Here is a 24,754-nt window from a genome sequence, read left to right on the forward strand (position 1 = left end):
AAAATATTTTTTTTTCATACGTATGAAAATATTTGAGCTTTGGGCTTCTTACAACTATTAAGATGATCAGAAACACATTGAATATACAGACACTGATATTCTAAACAAGAAAATATATTTAATATCTAAGTTTAATTGTAGAAATATTTTATTAGTCGGAAACATTTTACAATGCAGCAAACTCAGGAATGTCCCTTTAAATGAACAAGATCTGCTATTAAATGTAACTAAATGTATATTTTACGATGTGTTCATGAATGTACAGTTCATATGCATGTATTTTAAAGTTTTCTTGTTGGACATTTGTTCCTTTTTATTCACTTTTATACGTTCGTAAGACATTGGTTCAAAGTTTACAGTACGCAACACATCTAGTGGCATGTAATAATTGGATTTGAAACACTCTTGAGCCAATTTATTCGCTATTGCTAAGTCATTTTTAGTTAAAACTGTTGGCTGCTACAAGATGTACATGTGTATTGTAATAATTCTTGAGTGTAGTAAAATGTAAACACTTGTGTAAACTTAAGAAAACATAATTTTAATAGTGCAAATTGTTAATTTTTAAAGGTGCGGGGAATGTTTCTTTTTAAAAATTTAATTGTAAACCATTGAATCTAAATTGAGAGAAAGCCATGTACATATGTTTAACAGGCAGTTTATTGTGCTTTTAATTACTGTTTAATTAATAAATTACAGTTTGTTTTCTTTTGTATGTGCCATTTTTTGTGCTAAACACTATAGTTATAAATGGTGCTCATGTATATAGTATTATATATGTATATTATCATTTTATATGTTTACATGTCTTTCATTTTCATTGTAATCAAAAACAAAAGTATTTATATAGCTGTGTTCACACTCACACAAGATAAATAGAGAATAGCTAGTTAATGACGTCGGATATCGGATTTATCCTGTGACGGTAAGAATGGGAAATACCGTGAGGCTCTGTCGGGCGGAATTTCTCATTCGGCCTGAACAGGATAAAGCAGATATCCGATGTCAGTAACTAGTTTTTTCTTTTATCCTGCAGACCATAAAAATTAAGGAGGAAAGCTATTATTTCTGTTATTTCTGCCACATTGTACGATGACATAGAGGTCAAATGAGCAATGTTTTAATGTAGCTATGCGTGTGACCTCATATGAGTGACGACAAAATTCATAATCTGGTAGTATACGTTTATGAATTTGCTTTCATCGGTCATCATAATCTGTCAGTAGAAACAGTGGTTGCAGGATAAACAGGTTTAACGATACATGTAGTGGTTTAGCTAAAACACTTTTAGTTCTAATTGATGAGCGTTCACATGTGTTATAGCTATACTGGTATTACTTACTCACACTTGCACAAGACATCAAAACATCAAAGGACAACGAGTCTGTTGTTAGGCTGCGAGTCTGTTGTTGGGCTGCGAGTCTGTTGTTGGGCTGCTAGTCTGTTGTAAGGCTGCTACTTACTCCGATTGTGACGTCCATCGTGATTGTCACTTCCAACTTACACCAGTTTAACTAAAACAGTTTGCGCTCACACTTATATTTAAACTGTTTTAGTTATACCAGTTTAACTAAACCACATACCGAAGTGTTTTAGCTATACCGATTTAATTATACATGTACATGTATAGTGAAACGATCCCATTCACGCTTGCATTTTATGCTAGGATCAGACTACCAACTGCCAGCAAAAAGTTGGCCCATTTTCTGCTGTCACGACTTCAACGACTGTCCAGTTGCTGGTGTAAGCGCTGTTACATCTCGATTCTCATCGTATAACCCATTAGCTAATGAGCAGACCCATCATAAGTCGGGAGTTGGGGTAATTACAAAGCAACCGTTGAGTTGGCCAACTTTCTGCTGTCACGACTTCAACGACTGTCCAGTTGCTAGTTTAATCGCTGTTACATCTCGATTCTCGTCGTATAACCCATTAGCTAATGAGCAGACCCATCATAAGTCGGGAGTTGGGGTAATTACAAAGCAACCATTGAGTTGGCCAACTTTCTGCTGGCAATTGGTAGTCTGAGCCTAGCGGCCTAGCATTAGTTGTACTCGTTTAGTTAAACTAGTTAAAAGTGTGAGTGTGAATGCAGCTTTTTATAGGAAATCCTGAGATAATATAAATCTTGAATTCAAGAATAAAATTGCAATCAAAATTCCTCAATATGGATCTTGGTTACCAACACTGAAGTCTGCTGATTCGAGCAATGTGCTGGGGTGTGATTAAAGAATCAGTTTTTTTGGGGTGGTTTTTTGAAGACAAGGCGCCATACATTAGACACGTTCCAGCCATTGATTAAGCAGTGCTGTGTTGTAAAATAAACATTCCATGCTGGTCTTTCAAAGCTTATTAGAAACAAAAAAGCAGCTTTTTCGTTGTTGTTGTGAATATGGGGTTCAGAAATAGCTCAGTCACTCGAAAGGTTGGCTACGGTGCTAGGGTCACAGGATCAAGCCTCCATGTTGGACCCTCCTTAACCATATGTCTTGACGCCATATAACCGTAAATAAAATGTGTTGAGTGCGTCGTTAAATAAAAGATTTCCTTCCATGTTAGACCCATTGAGTTTTTCCCCATCCCAGCCAGTACAGGCTTTGTGCGAGAAAATCGTTTGAGGGTATGTAATAAAACAAAGTAGACCATGATCGTCACCGCTGGGTGTTTATGTGTTTTAATGTTTTCAAACTGGACACTGCATTTCATATTCTTTTAAACAGCAGGGCGCAATTTCACGAAACATCGTAAGTACGTCTGCGACTAGCAGTTATACCGGGCAGCCAGTGCTCCACAACTGGTGTAACAAAGGCAGCGGTATGTACTATCTGTCTGTGGGATGGTGCATATAAAATATCCCTTGCTGCTAATTGAAAGAGTAGCCCATGAAGTGGCGACAGCGGGTTTCCTCTTTGTAGTCCTTAACCATATGTCTGACGCCATATAACCATAAATAAAAATGTGTTGAGTGCATCGTTAAATAAAACGTTTCCTTCCTTTCTTCCTTATACCGGGTATACATTTACAAGTGTTTGGCATCTTAGTTCACGAAGAAAATTACATAATTATGGAAAATGCAGGCCATAGGATTTCAAATTTCATAGGAATAATTTTTTCGGAAACTGTTTATATTATTTTCATTCAATAATCATAGTCAATATAACAATCATGGTAAACGAAATTTCAATTCCGTGATTTTACCGACACGCTACCGGAAACAATCGTTTCTGTAAAGTCTGAAGGCCTGTAAATGGATTTTAAGACGAAATGAAAATTGAATATGTGTACTTCTAACTATATTTGTTATAACTATAATCAGTGTGTGATTTTGGTTAAAAATATTTAAGTGTGATAAGGACTCCCTGTTTGCAAATCTGTAGAGCCCACCACCAACCCAACGAGCTCTGCCGTGCGTCTCCAGTAGAACAGAAGACACACTAAATGTTTTGCATGAAACCATGGAAAAGATCGCTATTCAAGGCTGGTTTCCCAGGATTTTGAGATATATGTTGACTGTGCCATTTCAAAGAATCAGTGTAATTTGTACAAATAGTTTTTATGAGCTATACAGGCTCCTATGCTAGCCAAGCTAGAGAGTCATATATGATTTTTGCTAGCCTCAGGGATCTCGGACTCTCCTCAAAATCCTGTCAGTGGGCCCATTGGGCTATTTCTTGTTCCAGCCAGTGCACCACGGCTGGCATATCAAAGGCAGTGGTATGTACTACCCTGTCTGTGGAATGGTGCATGTAAAAGATCCCTTGCTGCTAATCAAAAAGAGTAGCCCATGAAGTGGCAACAGCGGGTTTCCTCTCTCAATATCTGTGTGGTCCTGAACCATATGTCCAACACCATATAAAATGTGTTGCATGCATCGTTAAATAAAACATTTCCTTCTTCTCCTCAAAATCGCACACTGCATAATAGTAATAAGAATTGCGGTTTAGTAATAGATTTACATTTATGTGCAAAACAAGGCTTACGATGGTTTGTGAAACGGCTGTATTCTCTTGCTGTCATTATAAAAATATATCCATTAATTTCTACGATATTTATACCCTTCATACCCTTTGTCAGAAACCCTGCAGTGCCTTTGCTGTGTTTATCTAATTGTGGTATGTGCTGTCCTGTGGAGAAAAAGTGCCTGTAAAAGATTCCTTGCTGTATGCAAAAATGTAGCAGGTTTCCTCTGAAGACTATGATAGAATAACCAAAGTTTTAACGTCCAGTAGCCGATAATTAATTAATCAATGTGCTCTAGTGGTGTCGTTAAAGAAAATTAACTCTTTTGTGAGTATGTAGGTGTAGGTACTATTCATTTTACATGATTCTGTTTTACTGTGTGGAGAGTGTTACGTGAATATTTGTTTCATTCTCATGATTGTTTGTGAATTCATGCTGTTCGTCTCTCGGGGGGGTGGGGGTCGAGATGTATTCATTAGTATTCTAGGTATAGGTATGTCTGTGTGATGGTGCATATAAAAGATCCCTTGCTGCTAACCGAAAAGAGTAGCCCATGAAGTGGCGACAACAGGTTTCCTCTCTCAATATCTGTGTGGTCCGTAACCATACGTCTGACGCCATATATCCGTAAATAAAATGTGTTGAGTACGTCATTAAATAAACATATTTCTTTTTTTTTCTTTCTTTTTTTAGAGACCCTTGTTTTTAAAGGAACTACCCTAAGTTTTTAGCCATATTAGAAGGTTTTTGGCAAATAAAATAGTTTTACTTTATTAAAATTACAATGTACGTACATCTTCTTGCTTAGAATATGCTCTATAGCCAATGAATTTCTGGACACCCTAATGTTTTGTAGTAATCTCAGTGTATCTTTTTTCTTTTCTAAAATAATTTTGTACATAAACATTTATTATTTATTCCAAATGGCAAAATTAAATTTGAAATAATTCGATCAAAGGTCATTCTAAATGTATTTATATCTATAATGGTCTGGTATATTTAAAACAGGTTAAGATAATATTTTGAAAAACCTGGGGAAAAGTAGGATGTGTGTTTATTTTGTTTGGTAAATAGGTTAAGATAATATAGTATTTTGAAAAACCGGGGGGGAAAACAGGATGTGTGTTTATTTTGTTAGGTGAAATAACGGAAGTCTTGCTAGTGCTAAAAACTCAGGGTAGTTCCTTTAAAGGAACATTCCTGAGTTTGCTGCAATTTTTAAGATGTTATCGACTAACAGAGACTTTTTAACAATTGCAATTACATATCAAATATATTTTTCTGCATAAAATATTAGTGGCAGTATCGTTCTAATATTTGTACTAGGTTAAATTTCAATTTATTTCCTAAAATAACTTTTTTTCGTAGTACGAAATTATTTGAAGACAAAATCCAGTTTGGGCTTCTTAGAAATAATAAGACGACCAGAAACACATTGAATATACAGACACTGATATTCTAAACAACAAACTATATTTAATTTGTAAGTTTAATCGTAGAAATATTTTAGTAGTCAGAAACATCTTACAATGCAGCAAACTCAGGAATGTCCCTTTAATATGTGAGAAATCACATGAAAGATACTGAACAGTCGAGCTCTATACGACATGTACAGGGCTCAAGACACAAACAAATATGGTGGCCCAAAAAGTATTAATGGATGTTGGCAAATTATGGTAAACGAACCACGAACTGCAAGCAAGATTTTATGTGAAATAAATATATGCAGTACAAATATTAATAGTGACTCGTATGTTATGGCTGTAAAGAAGAGCGACCAAATAATAGTATTTGGGCGACTAATGCCATTATTGTGGAATAAATATATGCAATACAAATATTAATAGTGATTAGTATGTTATACAGTGAAAGAAGAGCAACCAAATAATGTCGCATTTGGCGACCTGGCCACAGGTTGTTTCGAGCCCTGCAGGTGCAATATTGTTTACCATCAAGAATTATTCAGTTTTAATAACATCACAGTAATTCATTCATTTATCACCATTTTTATATACGTGTATTTGTTTACATTGTTGTGTGTATATCATTAACTTAACCATTGTGTAACTGAAATGTTTTCTTGTTCTCGTATTCTGTATATTTAACATTTTCACATGGGGTCAGTTCAACAATTTCGTAACATCAGGAGTGAGGAGACAGAGGGGTTGCAAAAATGTTGCCCGATTTTGTTGCGTAATTGTTGGACGGTCCCATTTTAAAAACATTTCTATAAATTTATATTTTACAGCGGTGGGAATTCTCCTTCGGATCAGCTGTTTTCCTCTCATGGCACTTTGCGTTTCCTCGCATTTTAATCGTCCTTTCCTCCAAAAATGTGTCAGATGGCACAGATTTTAACCTAGGATTTCAAGAATTTCTGGGACCCCACTAGATTGCCTCTTCTTTTTTTTTACAGTTCACCCATTTCCACCCCTGCTGAATAGGTATGCATCAGTTATGAAACGGGAACAACGAGAGTATACTAACTTAGCCACTGCCAGACTATGCAGTAACATTGTGTAAATGTCTCATTGTTTTCGTTATTTTATATTGTATGTATATTCGACAAGTACCATGAGCCAGACATCTATTTAAAAAAAAAAAAAGATAATGCCTAACCATTTATGGGGTGGGATACAAGTCGGTGGTAGAGAGCTTGTGGGAGGAAAGTAAATGATAGTTCAAATCGATCTCTTCGACACAAATAGCCAATGCAGGGTTCAAAAATTATAATGGATGTTGGCAAATTATGGTAAGCAAACCATGAGCAAGATTTTAATGTGGAATACAAATATTAATAGTGGCTCATAGGTTATAGCTCTAAAGAAGATAATTATTTGAGCAACTAACACCATTATTTGTTTTAATATTTAAGTCGCCCAAACAATACATTGCCATAGGCCATTTCGAGCCCTGAGCCAATGTGTAATTTTGTGCTGGGGTGTCGTTAAACATTCATTCATTCGATCTCCTCTATGGACATGGATTGTTTCCCTCAACCAGTGTTCCATGGCTGATGCTTCAAAGGCCATGGTATGTACTGTCCTGTCTGTGTGGTGGTGCCTACAAAACATGCTGCTAGGCTCAGGACATAGCCCAGTGGTCAAGTGCTCGCTTGATGAGCGGTCGGTCTAGGATCAATCCCTGTGAGTGGGCTAATTGCGATATTTCTCATCCCAGCCAGTACACCATGACTGGTGCATCAAACGTTGTGGTATGTGCTGTCCTGTCTGGGATGGTGCATATAAAAGATCCCTTGTTGTTAATCAAAATGAGTAGCCCATGAAGCGACAGTGGGTTTTTTCTTTCCTTAACCACATTTCCAACGCCATATAACCTTAAATAAAATGTGTTGAGTGTGTCGTTTAATAAAATATTTGCTTCCTTCCTTCATCTGTTTTCACTGTTTCAATACACTGTATATTATAAGAAAAGCATGCATCTATGTTTTCACTGTTTCAATACACTGTATATTGTCATAAGAAAAGCATGCATATATAATGTTTTCACTGTTTCGATACACAGTATATTGTTAAAAGAGGAACATTCACTTTTTCAATAAACTTGTGTGAAAACAGTGAGAACATTTGATACCAGTTATGACAAATGGTTTTATTGTTTATGTACATGGAGCAAAATGTGTCTTAATGATAGTGATAGCTTGGGGTATCAGCTGGATATAATCTTATATATCTTAAATTAGTTGACAGACCGACTGGAGTTTTTTCATTCCAACCACATGCTTGTTTGACTTTAGTTTTCCCCAGTCACAACCATGCCCCCATATTCACAACTCTGCCCCTGCAATTGTGGGGCACTGGTTGCAATGGGGTTGGGGACCAAGACCATTTTAAGTCAATTCATCTTGAGGTGAGCCTGATGTGTGGTCAGTCTAGGATCGATCCCCATCAGTGGGCTATTACATGTTCCGACCAGTGTACCACGACTTGTATATCAAACGTCTTTGTAAGTGTTATTCTGTCTGTGAGGTGGCGGTTATACACGGTCCCAGTGGTAAAGTGTTCGCCTGATACACGGTTGGTCTAGGGTCGATCCCAGTCGGTGGACCTATTAAGACCATTTCTCGTTCCGACCAGTGTACCATGACTTGTATATCAAAGGTCGTTTAAGTGTTGTAAGGGCTAGTGCATATAAAAAGGTTCCTTGCTACTAATGGAAGAATGTAGTGGGTTTCCTCTCTAGCACTATTTTTTTGATATCCAATAGCTGGTGATTATATATATATATATATGTGTGTTTGTTGTGTGTGTGTGTGTATCAATGTGCTCTAGTGGTGTCGTTAAACAAAAAAACATTGACTGAGGCGAGCACTCTACCACTAAACTACATTGGGAGGATTGGGGAAGGACAAAATTTACAATCATATTATGCAAGTTTTACCTTTTGTAATGAAGGTCCTTGAAATCCGAGATCTTTTTACGCATTACCCCCCAACGCCCCCAGACTAGTTAATATATAGATACTTTCATTGAATATCATGTTTGTGTTCTACATGTTTTTTGTATTATTAAACATTTTTTTAAAAAACATCTTGTTGTTTTCATTCGTCCCTCTTCAGTCCCCTACCATTCCAACCTTAAAGGGACATACCCTAGTGTTTAAACACTAAGACATAGTTTCACTATTAGAGCCGTTTATGATCACTGAAATCAAACATTACTTATTTTTAATTGTTTAAATTATCCATTACTGTACAACCGAAGTGTTTTTGGTCATCCTGGTGTTTTTAATGTCACAAAATGCATTTCTCATATTTTTAAAAACGCACTAGCGTCTGAGAAGTAACAGTTATGGAGTTGAGTTCTGGTCTATTTTTTAAATGATATTTCCCGGTTTTAACGCCACAAAGTCTCTTTCACTCTGTTGTGCTTTATCCAAATGTGTTACAGGTTTGTAGACTAACAAAACTTAGTGTTAATGTTCACGAGTTGAAACTAGGGTATGTCCCTTTAACATATCATAATGTCATTGGACCCAGCTGTTATTTTACGTGGGAAAGAACGCAATCTGACTTTGTTGATTCCTTGGCGCGAAAACGTTGCCCAGTGATAAAGCGCTCGCTTGATGTGCGTTCGGACTAGGATCGATTCTCGTCTGGGGGCCCATTTGGGCTATTTCTCGTTCCAGTCAGTACGACCGGTATATCAAAGGCCGTGGTATGTGCTATCTTGTCTGTGGGATGGTGCTTATAAAAGATCCCTTGCTGCTAATGGAAACGTGGCATGTGCTATCCTGTCTGTGGGATGGTGCTTATAAAAGATCCCTTGCTGCTAATGGAAACGTGGCATGTGCTATCCTGTCTGTGGGATGGTGCTATAAAAGATCCCTTGCTGTGGAAACGTGTGGGGTGGTGCTTATAAAAGATCCCTTGCTGCTAATGGAAACGTGGCATGTGCTATCCTGTCTGTGGGATGGTGCTTATAAAAGATCCCTTGCTGCTAATGGAAACGTGGCATGTGCTATCCTGTCTGTGGGATGGTGCTTATAAAAGATCCCTTGCTGCTAATGGAAACGTGGTATGTGCTATCCTGTGTGGGATGGTGCTTATAAAATCCCTTGCTGCTAATGGAAACGTGGTATGTGCTATCCTGTCTGTGGGATGGTGCTTATAAAAGATCCCTTGCTGCTAATGGAAACGTAGCGGGTTTCGTCTCTAAGAGCAAATGTTTGACATCCAATAATTAATAAATCAATGTGCTCTAGTGGTGTCGTTAAACAATACTAACTTTGAACATGCCATGGTTTCTGTTGTTTCCCAGATGACCTTCTGCGTTGTATTTATATTTTAAAGGTTTGGAACCTGAAACATTGTGATAATGAATCTGGGTTTTTTCCATTGGTGATTGGGGTGTGGGGTGGGGGTGGGGGTGTGGTAACCAGGTTTCCTAGTCATCTGGCCTATTGTGTTTATAGTTCTCACACAAATGACCCTCGAGATGCCAGTACTTATACGTTTCAGTGCAGTGACGATTTTTAGCCTCTAAATTTTTGCGTCCGTTTTTTTTTTTTTTTTTTTTTTTTTTTTTTTTTTTAATGAGAATCCGAGGAATCCATTCGGGAACATTTGTAGCTTTCGGCCACATGTCATTGCGCGCCCGCCCCCCCCCCCCCCCCCCCCCCCAAATGATTTTTGTTTGGATCCGCCACTGCAGTGTTTTTATTTTTAACTATTAAACTTAAAACGCACCAGATATTTACAGAGTGAAAATGGGGTTACTATTAGTAATACAAATTTCTTAAAAACTATAATCGTGATTATAACCGTCCAAATGTCCGTCTATAGGCGAGATTTGGGTAATTGCGGACATCGGCAAAATGCGGACAATTTCGACCACACTGCTGGTACATTCCATTTTCTTACATTGAACATTTCATGTTATTTTCTGCAAATTGATAATGAGACTACAGATAATTGACCCCTCCGTATGACGAGTTAACCACGCCCACCGTGACACGTGATGCAAGGTTAGATATACTTTCAATAATGGCTGCCAATTCGCATAGGTCGATAGCAAAATTAACCAATCTGCCGATTACGTTTTTGCCTTAATTTATTTTCAAATATCGTTGTTTAAATAAAAAGCCGACAAGAGGAGACATTCAAGTATTTCACTACAGGGTACATTTACGATGACGAAACCATTTTTACTTCAGTAAATTTTATCGAAGCACAAGAACCCGGAAGTGAACGTCGAATGCAACCAAAAGAACATTTAAAACATCCTATGCTCGTTTTTCTTGTCAGAACTGATAAATTAAAATGTCTTGTTTCTTTCTTTTTGTCTTCTTCTTTTTCATCTTAATTTTTGTTGTCGTTGTTCGACTTTTATATTAATGGAATCCCGATATGCCGAGGAACAAGAGAATAGAATGCGCGGCGATGACCCGGCCTCGACCCGTTTAAAACCGTCTTTATTTTTGGTATTGTTGCGTTAAATGTTTTGTTTAAAAAAACAAAAGGGAGGGACGCGAGCAGTAACATTAAAATACAAGGCCTGCGGGAATGCTATCGGTGTACCATAATTTTATGCACGAAAGATTACAAAACTATAGTAGGATACAGTCGCCTGTGCCAAAATTATGCAGGCAGTGGTTTAGATGGTGGGATTGCGTGTTTATGGGGGTGTATTCTTACATAGCTGCACTGCTTGAATCAACCGATATACGGCACTTGCCCTATTTATGAAACCAAAGCCATACACGAAATTCAAAAAAAAAAAAAAAAAAAAAAATTAAAATCACAACTGGTGTAGCCAGAGGGTGGGTTGGTGGGGACCACATCTTTGGCCCGTCTCCGTTCTGACAAGACATATTAGGGCTGTTTAAGTTTGGGTGCCCCATCCGTTCTTTATAAAATCAGGCTGTCTAGCACACTCTTTTGAAAAAGTTGGACACAATTAGGAATGAAAATATAGAAAAAGTAGGACAAAAGTAGGAAAACGTAGAACAAAAGTAGGACTGAAACAGTACGTAGCGACATTATTCATGCTCAAAACACCTTTTTATGTGGTGCTTAGTTTGTACATGTATTTTGTGTTCTATCAAAAATAATGTGAATCTTATGTAATGGTCACGTTATACAGTTATTTCAAATTACTGTACACTATATTAATCAATATACATATTTACATGCATAGGAATGCTGATGCACAGTAAAACAGAGTTAACATGATTAATTTAAGTTTTCCATAATGTATTATAGATTCTGAAGTCATACATACACATTGTACATTATAATCATGTTAATCATTGGAAAATATGTTGGCTTTGAGGGTGTAATTTTAATGTTGAGATTATATGGTGCCACAAATTGGGAGATATATCTTGCTGCCAAGAAAAATTAAAATAATTCCCATAACTGATGACTTTTATAATAACACAAGGAATGTGCACTTTAACAGCAATTTGTGGCATTTTCAAACAAAAAAGTACGAAAAACTAAGTATTCTGAAGAAAAAGTACGAACAAGACCCAAAAAGTACGAAAAAGTAGGATACCTGGACAGTCTATAAAATATTTGCCAATTAAGCCAGTACAACAGTGTTTAAATAAATTATAAACTCATGTGTTGTGGCAACAACTGTCGGGAATCAAACTTGAAGCTTCTGTTCCCCCCCCCCCCCCCCCAATCTCAACCATTAGTTATCCTACTGTCACAAAATATGTACTCACAAAACTTTATCTGTTTTAGAGGCATAGGCAGATAAAAAATAGTAATAAATATTATAAGACAACCCATGCCTACAGAACAATAATAATAATACAAAATGAAAATTTAATTTTAAAAATGTATATATATATATATATAATAAAAAGAGGCAAAATTATATATATACATAACATGAAACTAAACCACAGATTGCAGTTTGCACAATTTGTTTAATATTTATTATGAGAATACTTCCTAACATTTTCTTTTTTCTCAAAGCGAGGGTCTTTACATATTACTCCCCATGCAATCTGGTATTCATTCAAAAATGTATCTTTCTGTGGCATCCATCTCCAAATCATTATACTCGAAACTTGTAGTCAACTGAGCAATTAAGGATTACCATTTGATGGGTGGTGTCAAATATGATGATTTGTATATAAAACCTGTCGGGGTTTGGGTTTGTTTTCATGTAAATGCAAAGAAAACAAATATCGAATAGGAAATAAACGTAACATTTGCAAAAAAACTTTGGGTCTAAATAATTGAACAGGATAATAGTCGTGATGCACTAGCTTAAATCGAATCAAACCGAGAAACCGTAACCAGCAGATCTGTTCCGATTGCAAAAAATCACTATTATTATTTTATTTGCTTCAAAACATTTCAGGGTCCCTACATAAAATTTGCCTAATTTATAACTTTCCAGACAATACTTCCTAATACCCCTAAAGCTCACAACCATATAGGTTACTCCCTCACTCCCCCCCCCCCCCCCCCCCCACACACACACAAAAGCAGATACACACACTCACGCCTACACACATGCAAACAAAAAGAAAAGGAAAAAAAGATAAGACTTCCAAACGTTCCAGCATGCTTGTTAATACTATCACTAACCCTAAACCTAACTTAAGCCTAAATTAACTGAATGCTGGAACGATCGGAAGTCTTGCCAAAACGTTTATTTTGGCCATTCGTCTGACTGTGTGCAGTTTAACGATGAATTCTTAACGACAATATATCGAAGATTGATTAAATGAGTCAGTAAATTCCATTACATTGGAGGGAAAGTGATTATTAAACTCTTACCTTCGTAGAATTTATATATCAGTTGAATTTTGATGCATTTCGGCAAAACTTCACTTTCAATACCATGTGACGGTTTCCAACGGCAATACATACTATGCAATTTTAGTTGATACAGATCCAGTGACTGCTTGATAGATATATATGGGGTGCCTGTAAAACTAAGCACTACCCTTTTGTGCAAAACTGACGTTGGTTGAAACATCCTGTTAATGTTATCTTAAAACATGAGCCCTGAAAGGTTCCATTTTCTTCTGTTATTACTTTGGGTGAGGTGTTGTAGTATTCATATCTATGGTTCCTATTTTGGTTGATACGTTGCATACAGGGGGTAGTGCCTAAAACGCCCAATGTGACTGCAGGTAGCACTAAACCAAATAACTTCCAACTGGGTCAAAGTTCGAGGTGCACGGAACTTTTGATAGAGAAGTGAACACCACACGTCCTGTGATTGGTTATAAATGTGTGTTGGTTGTAAAAGACATTAGTTTTATCTGGGCTAAAAATGTTTGCAATTTCATTTCATCCAGTACAGCCTTGAGTTTGGAACATGTATGAGGTACCTGTAAAAAAAAGAAGGTACTAAATTTTTTTTCAAAACTAGGGGTGTTGTAAAAACATCTGATTATACCGAAAATGAGCCATAAAAGCCATTTTACCGGCGTTCGTGGTTAGGCTATCGGTCTACAGGCTAGTAGGTACTGGGTTCGGATCTCAGTCTAGGCATGGGATTTTCAATCCAGATACCGACTCCAAACCCTGAGTGAGTGCTCCACAAGGCTCAGTGGGTAGGTGTAAACCACTTGGACCGACCAGTGATCCATAACTGGTTCAACAAAGGCCATGGTTTGTGCTATCCTGCCTGTGGGAAGCGCAAATAAAAGATCCCTTGCTGCTAATCAGAAAGAGTAGCCAATGTAGTGGCGACAGCGGGTTTCCTCTCAAAATCTGTGTGGTTCTTAACCATATGTTTGATGTCATATAACCGTAAATAAAATGTGTTGAGTGCGTCATTAAATAAAACATTTCTTTCTTTCTTTCTAAAAGCCATTTTCTTCAGTTAATACTTTGAGGTAGGGGTTGTAGTACTGATATTTATTGGTTGATATATTGCATATAGTGTTTTTAAACACATACGTTAACATGGTCGCCTATGGGATTTTATTTGGTATAGTCATACCTATGCAAGAACCTCTACCATTCTCGCAAACATTCTGAAAAAAATTGTACGTTGTCATAAAATGCTTGTCCACACGTACTGTGACGTTGTACAATGAATTACGATAGCCAAAAGAGCAGTAGTAGTAATCGAGAGACAGAACAATAATTTAATACTTTGTTACTATTTTTAGACAATTTAATACTTTATGTTACTATTTTTAGACAATTTAAATCTGATGTTTGACTTTTTTTTATCTCGAGATCTCGCTTTACTATCTCGAGATCTCGACTTGTTATCTCGAGATCTCGAGATATACTACTAATTTTTCTTAGTACAGAGTGGCCCTAATGCTCTTTCGTAAAAGAATAGTTTAGAGGCAGAATCCAAAAAATGTGGCTTAGAAAAGATTTCATTCTACCCGAAAAATGTGTGTACCCCTTGACCCTTAATGACCTCTGGCGATCCCCTACACATTTTTTTCAAATTTGATCTCCACCGAAATATGATGCAGCACGTCATCCAGCATGGAATAACCATGTTGATCACTTTGACTCTCTCGAGTAGAACGAAATCCTAAATATGTGGACTCTGCCTCCAAACTAAAAAATGAGTTTGAATGTTTGAGCAGTGACGTCCAATGACGTGCCTGTGCTCTAAAGGTAGACCCCGACCGTCCTAAAACAATGTGTGCGTGTCGGCCCGGGACGTAGAAAATCTGATTTTGTGTAGTACCGGTTTGCCGAATTATGAATGTCCCGGGAAGTAGAAGAAACTAATTGGTTTACATGTTCTGCGTTGCAGTGTGAGCCGTGTTTTCTTTACCAACGAAATGAGAAGCGTTTATATTCTAGCATTACTGTTCGGGGTAGCAAATGAGCAGGTGCTTGTGTGTGTTTTCTTTTCTTAAAATTATTATTATTGTTATTTCTACTTTTTCTTCTCAGTTTTGTTTTATTTTGCTCGTATTGGTCTCTACTGTTTTAAAGGATTACTGTCCTGGGTTGTATTTTATATCTGCTCACAACGCCGTACGCACTGTATTCCCCACCACACGATTTAAAAAAAAAAAAAAAAAAAATTCCATTACGTCCTACGCGCAAAAAGTAGGACTAGCATCAGAATATATTGAAAACGATGATGTACAAAAGGTGGTAAGGCGTGCTTCAGCAATTTCGATGGTTCCGCTGGACAAAATTTGGGACGTTTGGGCTGACACAATTGCTGACAGTTCCCATGATGAAAAGGTAACATTACTGATGGACCTGAATAGAAGGACCATGAAGTCCAGAAATGTGGAACCACTTTGGCAATGACAGCCACCGGACAAATAACCATTTGAAAGGATGGCACCATAAAATAAATCACATCGCCCAGAAGAGTCATCCGAACATATTCGAGGTGGTAGGTCTATTGAAACGTGAGCAGTCTACAGTGAAAGTTAACCTGCATCAGTTAGATGGTCACTGGCGAGCTCCGGCATGAAAACGAAAATACCGCACTATCGATGTCAGAATCCGGTCTCCGAAAGGCGAGTTGATCAGCCACAACATCACAGACATGGAGTACACTGATCACATCGGAAAACTTTTGCATTTCAATAGAAAGCTGCGAGAATCAACGGAAAACGTTTTGCGTTCAAAATGAATCGTGGAGCTGAATTATGCAAACAATTAATGTGTTACTGAAGTTTGAATAAAAATGTTACGCTGCTTTTAAATTGGATAGTTTGTTGTATTAACATATAAAAATTAACAGACAGACAGACATAGATACAGATAGACAGACGACGGACGGACAGACATATTTACACCAGAGCCGTTAAAACTTAGGTTGGAGCCGATATTATTTTATATCATTTTAAAATTTATTTTATTTTATTTATTTGTAATACCTACAACATAACCAGCGACACGAATTCTTAGTGCTAATAACTGCACTGTGGTACAGAATTAGTTCGTTGTTACCTTTTGACTGCACACACCGTCAACCAGGTAAAAAGGCAATTAACAAATACCGGGACGTAGATAGATACTAATTAGTACACATCAACAAGTCCCGCGACGTAGAATTCATTTTAGGACCATTTATACAAGTTTATCTACTACCGGGCCATAACCGTTTGAGACACATTTAATATTATTCAGCTCGGTGGTTGATCCAGAGTGAAATCGAGCAGGGGTCACAACAAGGCTGTGAAGCTGGCAATGGAGAAAGGTGGTGGTGGTGTGGTGTGTGTGTGTGTGTGTGGGGGGGGGGGGTGCTGTCTTAAATCCTCAAATTCGGGCAAAAACAATAGACATATATTCGGGCAAAATGTGCTAACCTGAAGCCTTTTTACCATGTACACGTGTATTTCCATCATTCTACCCGCAAAATTAGTTGTAATCCATGTAAAAATGCGTAGTGATTCGTTTCCAACCCTATATAGCTGTTTGGTAGTAATGCTAATATGAGTAAATGTTCTTATCCAGATTTAGGCATTTTCGTTTAATTCGGGCAAAAACGAGCCTGTCCTGTTACAAAAATGGAAGCCCGTACGCCTATGGGAACGATATTTGGCATAAGGGGCACAACCTCTGGTGGAGGGGTGAAAATCTCTAGTGGGTGCACAGGCCATATTTTTATCTTTATATATATGTACAGTATGTCAATATAATGTTCATTTTCTACCTCAAGAGGGCTTAGACCCCACCCCCTCCCACCTCCCGTTCCTACTGGTCCGTACATGTATTGGTGTAGCCATGATCCTCTCAAATCACATCGTTGTCACCTCCACCTTACATACAATCATAAGAGAATTTACTAGGGCGAAGGTGTATTTGTCTCTCTCTTTGTCTCTTCTCTCTCTCTTTCCCTCTCCTCTCCCCCTCTCTTTTTCTCTCTCTCTCTCTCTCACACACACACACAAACACACAAACACACCATAATTATACCATATGCATTTTTTAAGTTTCCCAAATATGTTGGGACATGACTCCTTCGCGCACTGGCCTAACCAGCGCCAGTGGCGAGCCATAGCGGCCATGCCCTCCCCTAAACACACTCCCTTTATCCCCACTACCTTTTATAATTATATATTTGCCTTTCGCCTCATATAATACACAACATATAAAGCCCACGTACCTATCAACATCCGACTTCAACGGCCCACCGATGGGGATCGATCCCAGACCGACCACGTGTCTAAGACTCTAAACGTTTTATAAGCGCCAGACCAAGCATCGCTCTATTAGTGGAATCCGCCCTCATCCCACCCCACTCCTTTTTTCTTGCAATGTTTCTTTAATTCAATTGCCTTTATGGTATACCATTTCTACAAGTCTGTGCCATCTGAAAGCATAAATAGTTGACATCATATTTAATAGCTGACCCCTCCAGTTTAGTCCCCCCCCCCCCCCACCGCCTCTCCAGATTTACTGGCATCGTCCCCCCCCCCCCCCCCCCCCCCCCTCCCGATTTACCGGCATCTTTCCGATTCTGATAAACAAAGAAGCATTCAAAGTGACTCTTACCTCTGTTAATATATCCACTCAACACTTGTAGAAAATATTCCAACTGAACGGCACTAGCACAGTAGTTAACAGTCGTCACTAGGCAGCATAAGATCCATGCACTGTTTATATTTATACACATTTATAACAAATATGATTATAAATGTCAAACAGCGATTCTGTTCGCACATATCGCTTTGAAATCAATAAGCATATTAACGTCAAAGCATTGTTGACGTCACGACAAAGCAATGCATATGCATTAACGTTTTCCTGATAATGTTTCCGGCAATTTTTGTAACTTAATGGCCAATGTCTAAATACTATTTAAATGTTTGTGGGTGTCCTGGCAAGTATATGTGGACTATAACTACTGTTGTTTTACAACTTATATCGTAGACAGCAATCATAAATTGATGATAAATATATCGATTTACATAAGTCAGGGCTTGAAAAATCCACTTTCCCTTGGTCCCGACTAGTGAATTTTTAGTCTGGGTTGGTGGAAATTATAAACTCTATTACTATAATTAAATACGCATGGAACTAACAAAAACTTATGTGAAAAACGTTTAACGACACCACTAGAGTACATTGATTTATAAACCATCGGCTACTGTATGTCTAAATGGTGGGTTTTTTTTGTTTGTTTGGGTTTTTGTTTGTTTGGGTGGGGATTTTTTTGGTTTTTTATCCCACTTCTCCTTTTCCTTTCTCTCCTTTAACTTCCATCTCATTTGTTCCCGATCTGGCAACTCCTCTTTCAACTTCTTTCGCTGTCCACCTCCACATCCCAGACCTCGTCTCTCCAACCACGACAGGTGCTTGTCTCTTGCCATTTTCCATCAGCGTTTAGCTGTAGGTTTAGTCTGACCACTTCGCAGTGTTCAGTAGTTACTTCTGGCATTGCTAAGAGGCACGTGTAATCACCTACTATGCTCCCCTACTACCGGCGGTCGTCAGTTAATGCCGTGGGTCAGACCAACTTTATTAGCGGCAGAAGACGAGAATGCTAGGTGGATGTCAAACACTTAGTAATTTAAACATGTAGTATTAGAAAAGGAACTCGCTACATTTTTCATTAGTAGCAAAGAATCCTTTATATGCATCACCTCACAGACAGGGGGGGGGGGGGGGGGGGCACGTAGCCCAGTGGTAAAGCGCTGGCTCGATGCGTGGTCAGTTTGGGATCGACCCTCGTCGTTCCAGCCAGTGCACCACGACTGGCATATCAAAGGCAGTGGTATGTACTACCCTGTCTGTGGAATGGTGCATGTAAAAGATCCCTTGCTGCTAATCGAAAAGAGTAGCCCATGAAGTGGCGACAGCGGGTTTCCTCTCTCAATATCTGTGTGGTCCTTAACCATATGTCTGACGCCATATAACCGTAAATAAAATGTGTTGAGTGCGTCGCTAAATTTCTCTCTCTCACAGACAAGATAACACATACCACGGTCAGGCAGAGCCGGTTCATCCTAGTACCGCATGCTACGGGACCCACGCTTCAGGGGGCCCCGCAGTGATGTGTACATTTATTTTTCCCAGGTCATTTCCCTCTCTCCCCGAGTGGTTGCAAAATATATATCCTGAGAAAGGAGCCCCGCTGTTATTTGTTCTACAGGCCCCGCGGATCCTTAAACCGGCTCACGGCCTTTGATATACCACTCTATCATAGACTGACACCACTGCACTACATCCCGTCCCAAAGCTTCTGTGACGGCTAGTGACTTTCTCAAACATATGTCAAACACTCCATTATAAGTTTTTCTGCTCAAAGTTTATAGCCAATTAATTGGTGCAAATTAAAGGCATACTGTCACGGATTTAAGGACCTTATTTCTCTAAAAATGGATAATAAATAAAAATTACATTAATTGTTGGAAACCAAATCTAGCTATCGCATCACCTTAACTGAACCATGATGGAGTGAAATCCATGTCATCTTTCTCGGTAATTTTAGTTTTTGAATTATGGACCATTGCCATAATTCAATTATTTTTAACAAAATGTCATTAATAAATGGAGTATGGTGGTTATAAAGATGGTTGAATAAAGTACATTTAGGGACAAATCAAATTATTTTTGTTCAGGTAATACTTTGTTACACCATTAAATAGGTCAGTGGTCTGTGACAATATGCCTTTAATATATATATATATATTATTTTTTACGAAATGGGAAGGGAGATGAGTGTGATTAAAAAAAAAAAAAAAAAATAATAATAAAAAAAAAAAAAAAAAAAAAAAAAAAAAAAAAAAAAAAAAATAATAATAATAAAAAAAAAATAATAATAATAAAAAAATAATAATAATAATAATAAAAAAAAAAAAAATAATAATAATAATAATAAAAAAAAAAAAAAAAAATAATAATAATAATAATAATAACTAAAAAAAGAAAAAGAACAAAATAAAGGTACGTAGCTATTATATATGCACTGAAATGTACATTAGATATACAATTAGGAACGAAAATGTGTAGCATATATGTTATGCCATGAAATGCAAGACAAAGGACTATTAACACAATTCACATATGATGATTCTGATCTATAGTCCTAGACAGGAAACCCGTTACATTTTTCCATTAGTAGCAAGAGATCTTTTATATGCACCATCCCACAGACAGGATAGCACATATTACGGCCTGTGATATACCAGTCGCAGTGCACTGGCCCCACAGACGGGGATCGATCTCAGACCGACCGCGCATCAAGCGAGCGCGTTACCACTGGGCTACGTCCCGCCCCCCTGGATGTACAAAGCATCAATGTTACGGTGGTGCCTTTTAGGCATTTTCCCCTAGTAGATACAGGCCTGGGCCCATATTTTCGAAGCTGTCTTAGCCTACGAAATAGTGAAATCATCGTAAGCTATGACGTCACTATGGCGTGCGCTGTAGTGACGTCACAACCTACGACGGTTTTACGATTTCGTAGCGCTAAGATGGCTTCGAAAATAGGGCCCCAGTATTTTAACACCGTCACCTTTGGGATTTTATTTGGTATATAGTCCAACCTATAAAGAATCAATAATTTTCCTTCCATACTGGTGCTCCAAAATTCTGAACGTAACCAATAGATAAATATCCGGTGTGTAAAAACTACTAGGGTAGGTTGGTGATATTCCGACCCCTTATGGACGCACCACACTTGTAGAAGGTACTCCCACTCCAAAACATTGATCCTGTTGTTTCCCATAGCGTCGACATGCATATTCTAATCAGTAGTGGTCCACTCTAGCCAATCGGTGCCTGTTTCTTTTATATATTTTCATTTTATTGGCTAGTGTCGATCAGGATAAACCCGACCCCATTCCGGTAAATTCCGACTACACATCCCGTATAATTCCGACTACTACGGAGATTCTACCAGGGTAATTCCGACCCCCTCGGAGTGTTTTTAAAAAAAGATATGTACCAGGTAAAACTAGTAGAGTATAATATTCCTGGCTGCATTGTTTCACTGTGAACAAAAATTAATATGCAATGAAATGGACAGCGAATGTGTATTACAGTGTGAAAATATCTTCAAGTCAAAACATATCACATATCACATATTACTGTTATAATCTACATCACTATTGAAATAGCTGAACATCATTAAACATAGAAAACTAATTAAACTTTGGTATTTTTAACAGTCAACATGCATTAACAATATATATCTATCATCATGTATGGGCAGTGTGTGTTTTTAACGTCCGTTGACAATGGTCAGAGACTGACCACAGGAAGCCAAGTTAAAAAGATTTTGCACAATAGCAACTTTGTCGTCACGACATTTAAAACCAAAGGAACACCTCTGTCTGAAGCCCTTTCGTCTATTTATAAATTCAGCCGGCACCGAAGCTTTCAAGTAAAATATACCCCTTGAAGAAGTATGTTCGTCCATGAATTTAGAAATTAACCGAGCAGAGTTCCTGTTAAAGTATGCAACTTTGCGTTCACCATCAAACATTGCAACAGCGTTGGAATCATACACATTCATTGCATCTCTTCTAGCTTGATAAATACATCCTACCCGCAGTTCCCTCTGACCATAGTGGCTCATGCCAACTGCATACACAGGTCTTATTATAACATTTTTCATGATGATCAATTCTGTAAAACAAGAGAAAACATAATCAAAGATGAAAGACATACCTTTCATTAAACAAGAAAACGGTCAAGAGTGAAATGGATAAAGTTTCTGTGACATATGCCACTTTCGTTTAAAAGCATAAATAGCTACAGACAATTTTGGTGTTCATTTGATTTTTTTTAATTCAACTTTCCTTTTGCGTTCCGCTTTTTGTTGTAATTTTCTTGTTTTGTCCTCTATTGCTGCCCTTTTTTGTGCTAGAACCTGTTCACTGGTAAGAATTCTGTGTCCTGTTAATGAACGCTTTGACTTAGCAGACATGTCTGCAGCTACCTTTGGCAGTGAAAATATATTGTCTAACTCCAAGTTCCAAGTAACATGATCTAAAGTGGAGCCTCCCATTGATAGGTTTTCTAACAAAGACCCAGCAGAAGATGGTACACAAGTAGCTGGCAGTTCTGAAGACAAAACTGCAGGCGACAATGCTAATTGATCATCATTCCCCATAAGAACAGACATCGCCAGTGCAGAGAGGTCAGCATCTTCAGGCTCCGAGTTGATGGAGTTTAGAGTTGGTGAACTTTCGGATCTAGATGTGTCTGACATTGCGGAGTCTGAAGATGTTGATTCTTTGATATTGGCAGTGTCATTGACTAATTCTTTGTCAAATGAATCAATAGACGGGCCTGTAGGACTAGACAATGTGTGGTTTGATTTGGATGTTTGTGGTTGTGGAAGAGGTTTATCAAATGCCAAAGATGGTGCAAAAAGGGATTCTGAGACGGCCTTTGGGTTAAGTGGATAAATACCGGTGGAGCGAAAGCCTGCTGTGATGTTTTCACAAGTAATACCGTCATCCCATGCTTTCCGGAAAATACGTGGCCAAGTTGCTTTATTAATAAAATGCGACGGATGTTCGGAAAGGAACTCCGTGCAGGTTCTGTTATATGCCTTAGAAAAAGGGCCAAAAACTGCCTTATCAAGTGGCTGCAATGCATGTGTGGTGTGGGGTGGCAAAGCCAATATTGAAATGTTCTCTTCTGCTGCATTTTTAAGCAAGCCAATTACCTCATGGGAACTATGGGAGTCAAGGATCAAGAGCTGTGGCCGCTCAGGGCCACAGTGCTTGAGAAATACTTCCCGGAACCATTCCTCCCCAATGACATCACACATCCACGCCCTCTCTTGATAAGTCCCCTCTGGAGCGTCAAGAGTGGCAAAAGGACAGAGTGATTTTTCGGTTTTTCCCTTGCAAACACACATGGGAGGCATTGCCTGACCACATGCATTTACGCATGCTAACACAGTAATATTCTCCCTAGAGTTTGAAACCCTGCTCGTTACATTACGTTTCCCTTTTGCTGAACATATGTGTACTGGGGTGTGCTCGAACTGTTTTCCAGTCTCATCTAAATTCCAAATGAGATGGGGCTTTTTTGTAATGTCAAGAGTATTCATGACAGTATTTAGCTCATCAAAATATTTTTGAACGACAGGGCGGTTAAGCATTCTAGCACGAGAAGTTGTCAACTTCTCGGGCTTTCTAAGTACAAGCTCTGGGTGGCGCATTTTTAAGCCCTGCCACCAATCATCCCCGGGGCAACCATTTTTAAAAGGGGTCTTAATTTTCAAAGATGTACAAAGGCGCAGTTGTTTTTTGCTGATGCCGAAACCTTTGTTGGCAGCTTCTATGACCTTCTTTACCAGAGCTTCTTCAATCTTTGGTGGCAGAACAGGCGGTCTTCCAGGCCTCGAACCACTTGTATATCGGCCGCAAACGTGGTCGATGATAGTTGTTTTAGGGACTCCAAACACTTTGCTTGCTTTTTTATATCCCATCAACCGGTTTCGCACCGCGGTCACTGCATCATCCAAATTCTTTCGATCGTATCGCATAGTTTTATTTGGTACCATATCCTATTAAATTAAATTAACCGAAATTAGGCCTACTGATACAATCTTTAATTTTGTTGTTGTTGTTATTGTTGTTGTTGTTTAATATGTTAATATGCTTGCCTGAGGTGTTTGAGTCTCAGGATCAAATCACATCCATGGACCTGTCCTACTGATTGACTTTTGCTTTGTTTTGTTCCATCCAGTGCATCACGACTGGTATATCAAAGACCGTGGTATGTGCTGTCCTGTCTGTGTGAACGTGCATGTAAAAGAGCTCTTGCAGCTAATGGAATAATGTAGGTTTCCTCTGATGACTACGCGTCAGAATTAAGCTTAGCAAATGTTTTACCGCCATTAGCAGATTATTAATTAATCAATGTACTCTAGTGGTGTCGTTAAACAAAACAAACTTTCACTTTTTGTTTAATGGACTTAGGGATCGTTTTTTCGTTGTTGTTTTTTTGTGTTTTGTTTTTATTTTTAAATGTATGTATTTTATAGACATTCTATAAGCTCTTCTTTTGTTTATTTACTTGAAATTCCTCAATGTTGTAGATATATTATTAACTATAACTGACCTCCAGGTTTTTGCAAAGATAATTGATATGGGGTCGCATTTAAGCCTCCTAAAAAAAAAGAGCAGGATAAATCCGACCCCTTTTGAAATTTAAATGTAACTTGTTGTTAATGCATTTTTTCTTGAAAAATAAGCACATATTTACATTATGTTAAGTGATTTTATTGCATAAAGAATTTCATAATAAATTTTATTGTCGGATTGTATACCTCCGATGTGGATTTTTCCAACGTTGCTCAGTCTTCTAAAAGTTGCTTGAATGCTAGCAGACAGCCGGAAGAAAAGATCGAGCAAGTACGCATGAATAGTAAAGACTAAAGATGGTTTG

General features: G+C 38.0%; 1 protein-coding gene across 1 annotated transcript; it reads right to left on the reverse strand.

Moving 5' to 3' along the window:
* Positions 1 to 22,118: 22,118 nt before the first annotated feature.
* Positions 22,119 to 23,867, reverse strand: LOC121380148. Its single transcript, XM_041508977.1, has one exon. The coding sequence runs from the start codon at positions 23,865 to 23,867 to the stop codon at positions 22,119 to 22,121; it is 1,749 nt and encodes a 582-aa protein (XP_041364911.1).
* Positions 23,868 to 24,754: the final 887 nt, after the last annotated feature.

The sequence above is a fragment of the Gigantopelta aegis genome, chromosome 1 (genome assembly GCF_016097555.1).
Source record: "Gigantopelta aegis isolate Gae_Host chromosome 1, Gae_host_genome, whole genome shotgun sequence".
In the NCBI taxonomy this organism is placed as follows: domain Eukaryota; kingdom Metazoa; phylum Mollusca; class Gastropoda; order Neomphalida; family Peltospiridae; genus Gigantopelta; species Gigantopelta aegis.

Bases quoted from the DNA above. Each gene is read 5' to 3' on its own strand.
- LOC121380148 (XM_041508977.1), bottom strand. From the start codon at position 23,867: ATGGTACCAAATAAAACTATGCGATACGATCGAAAGAATTTGGATGAT.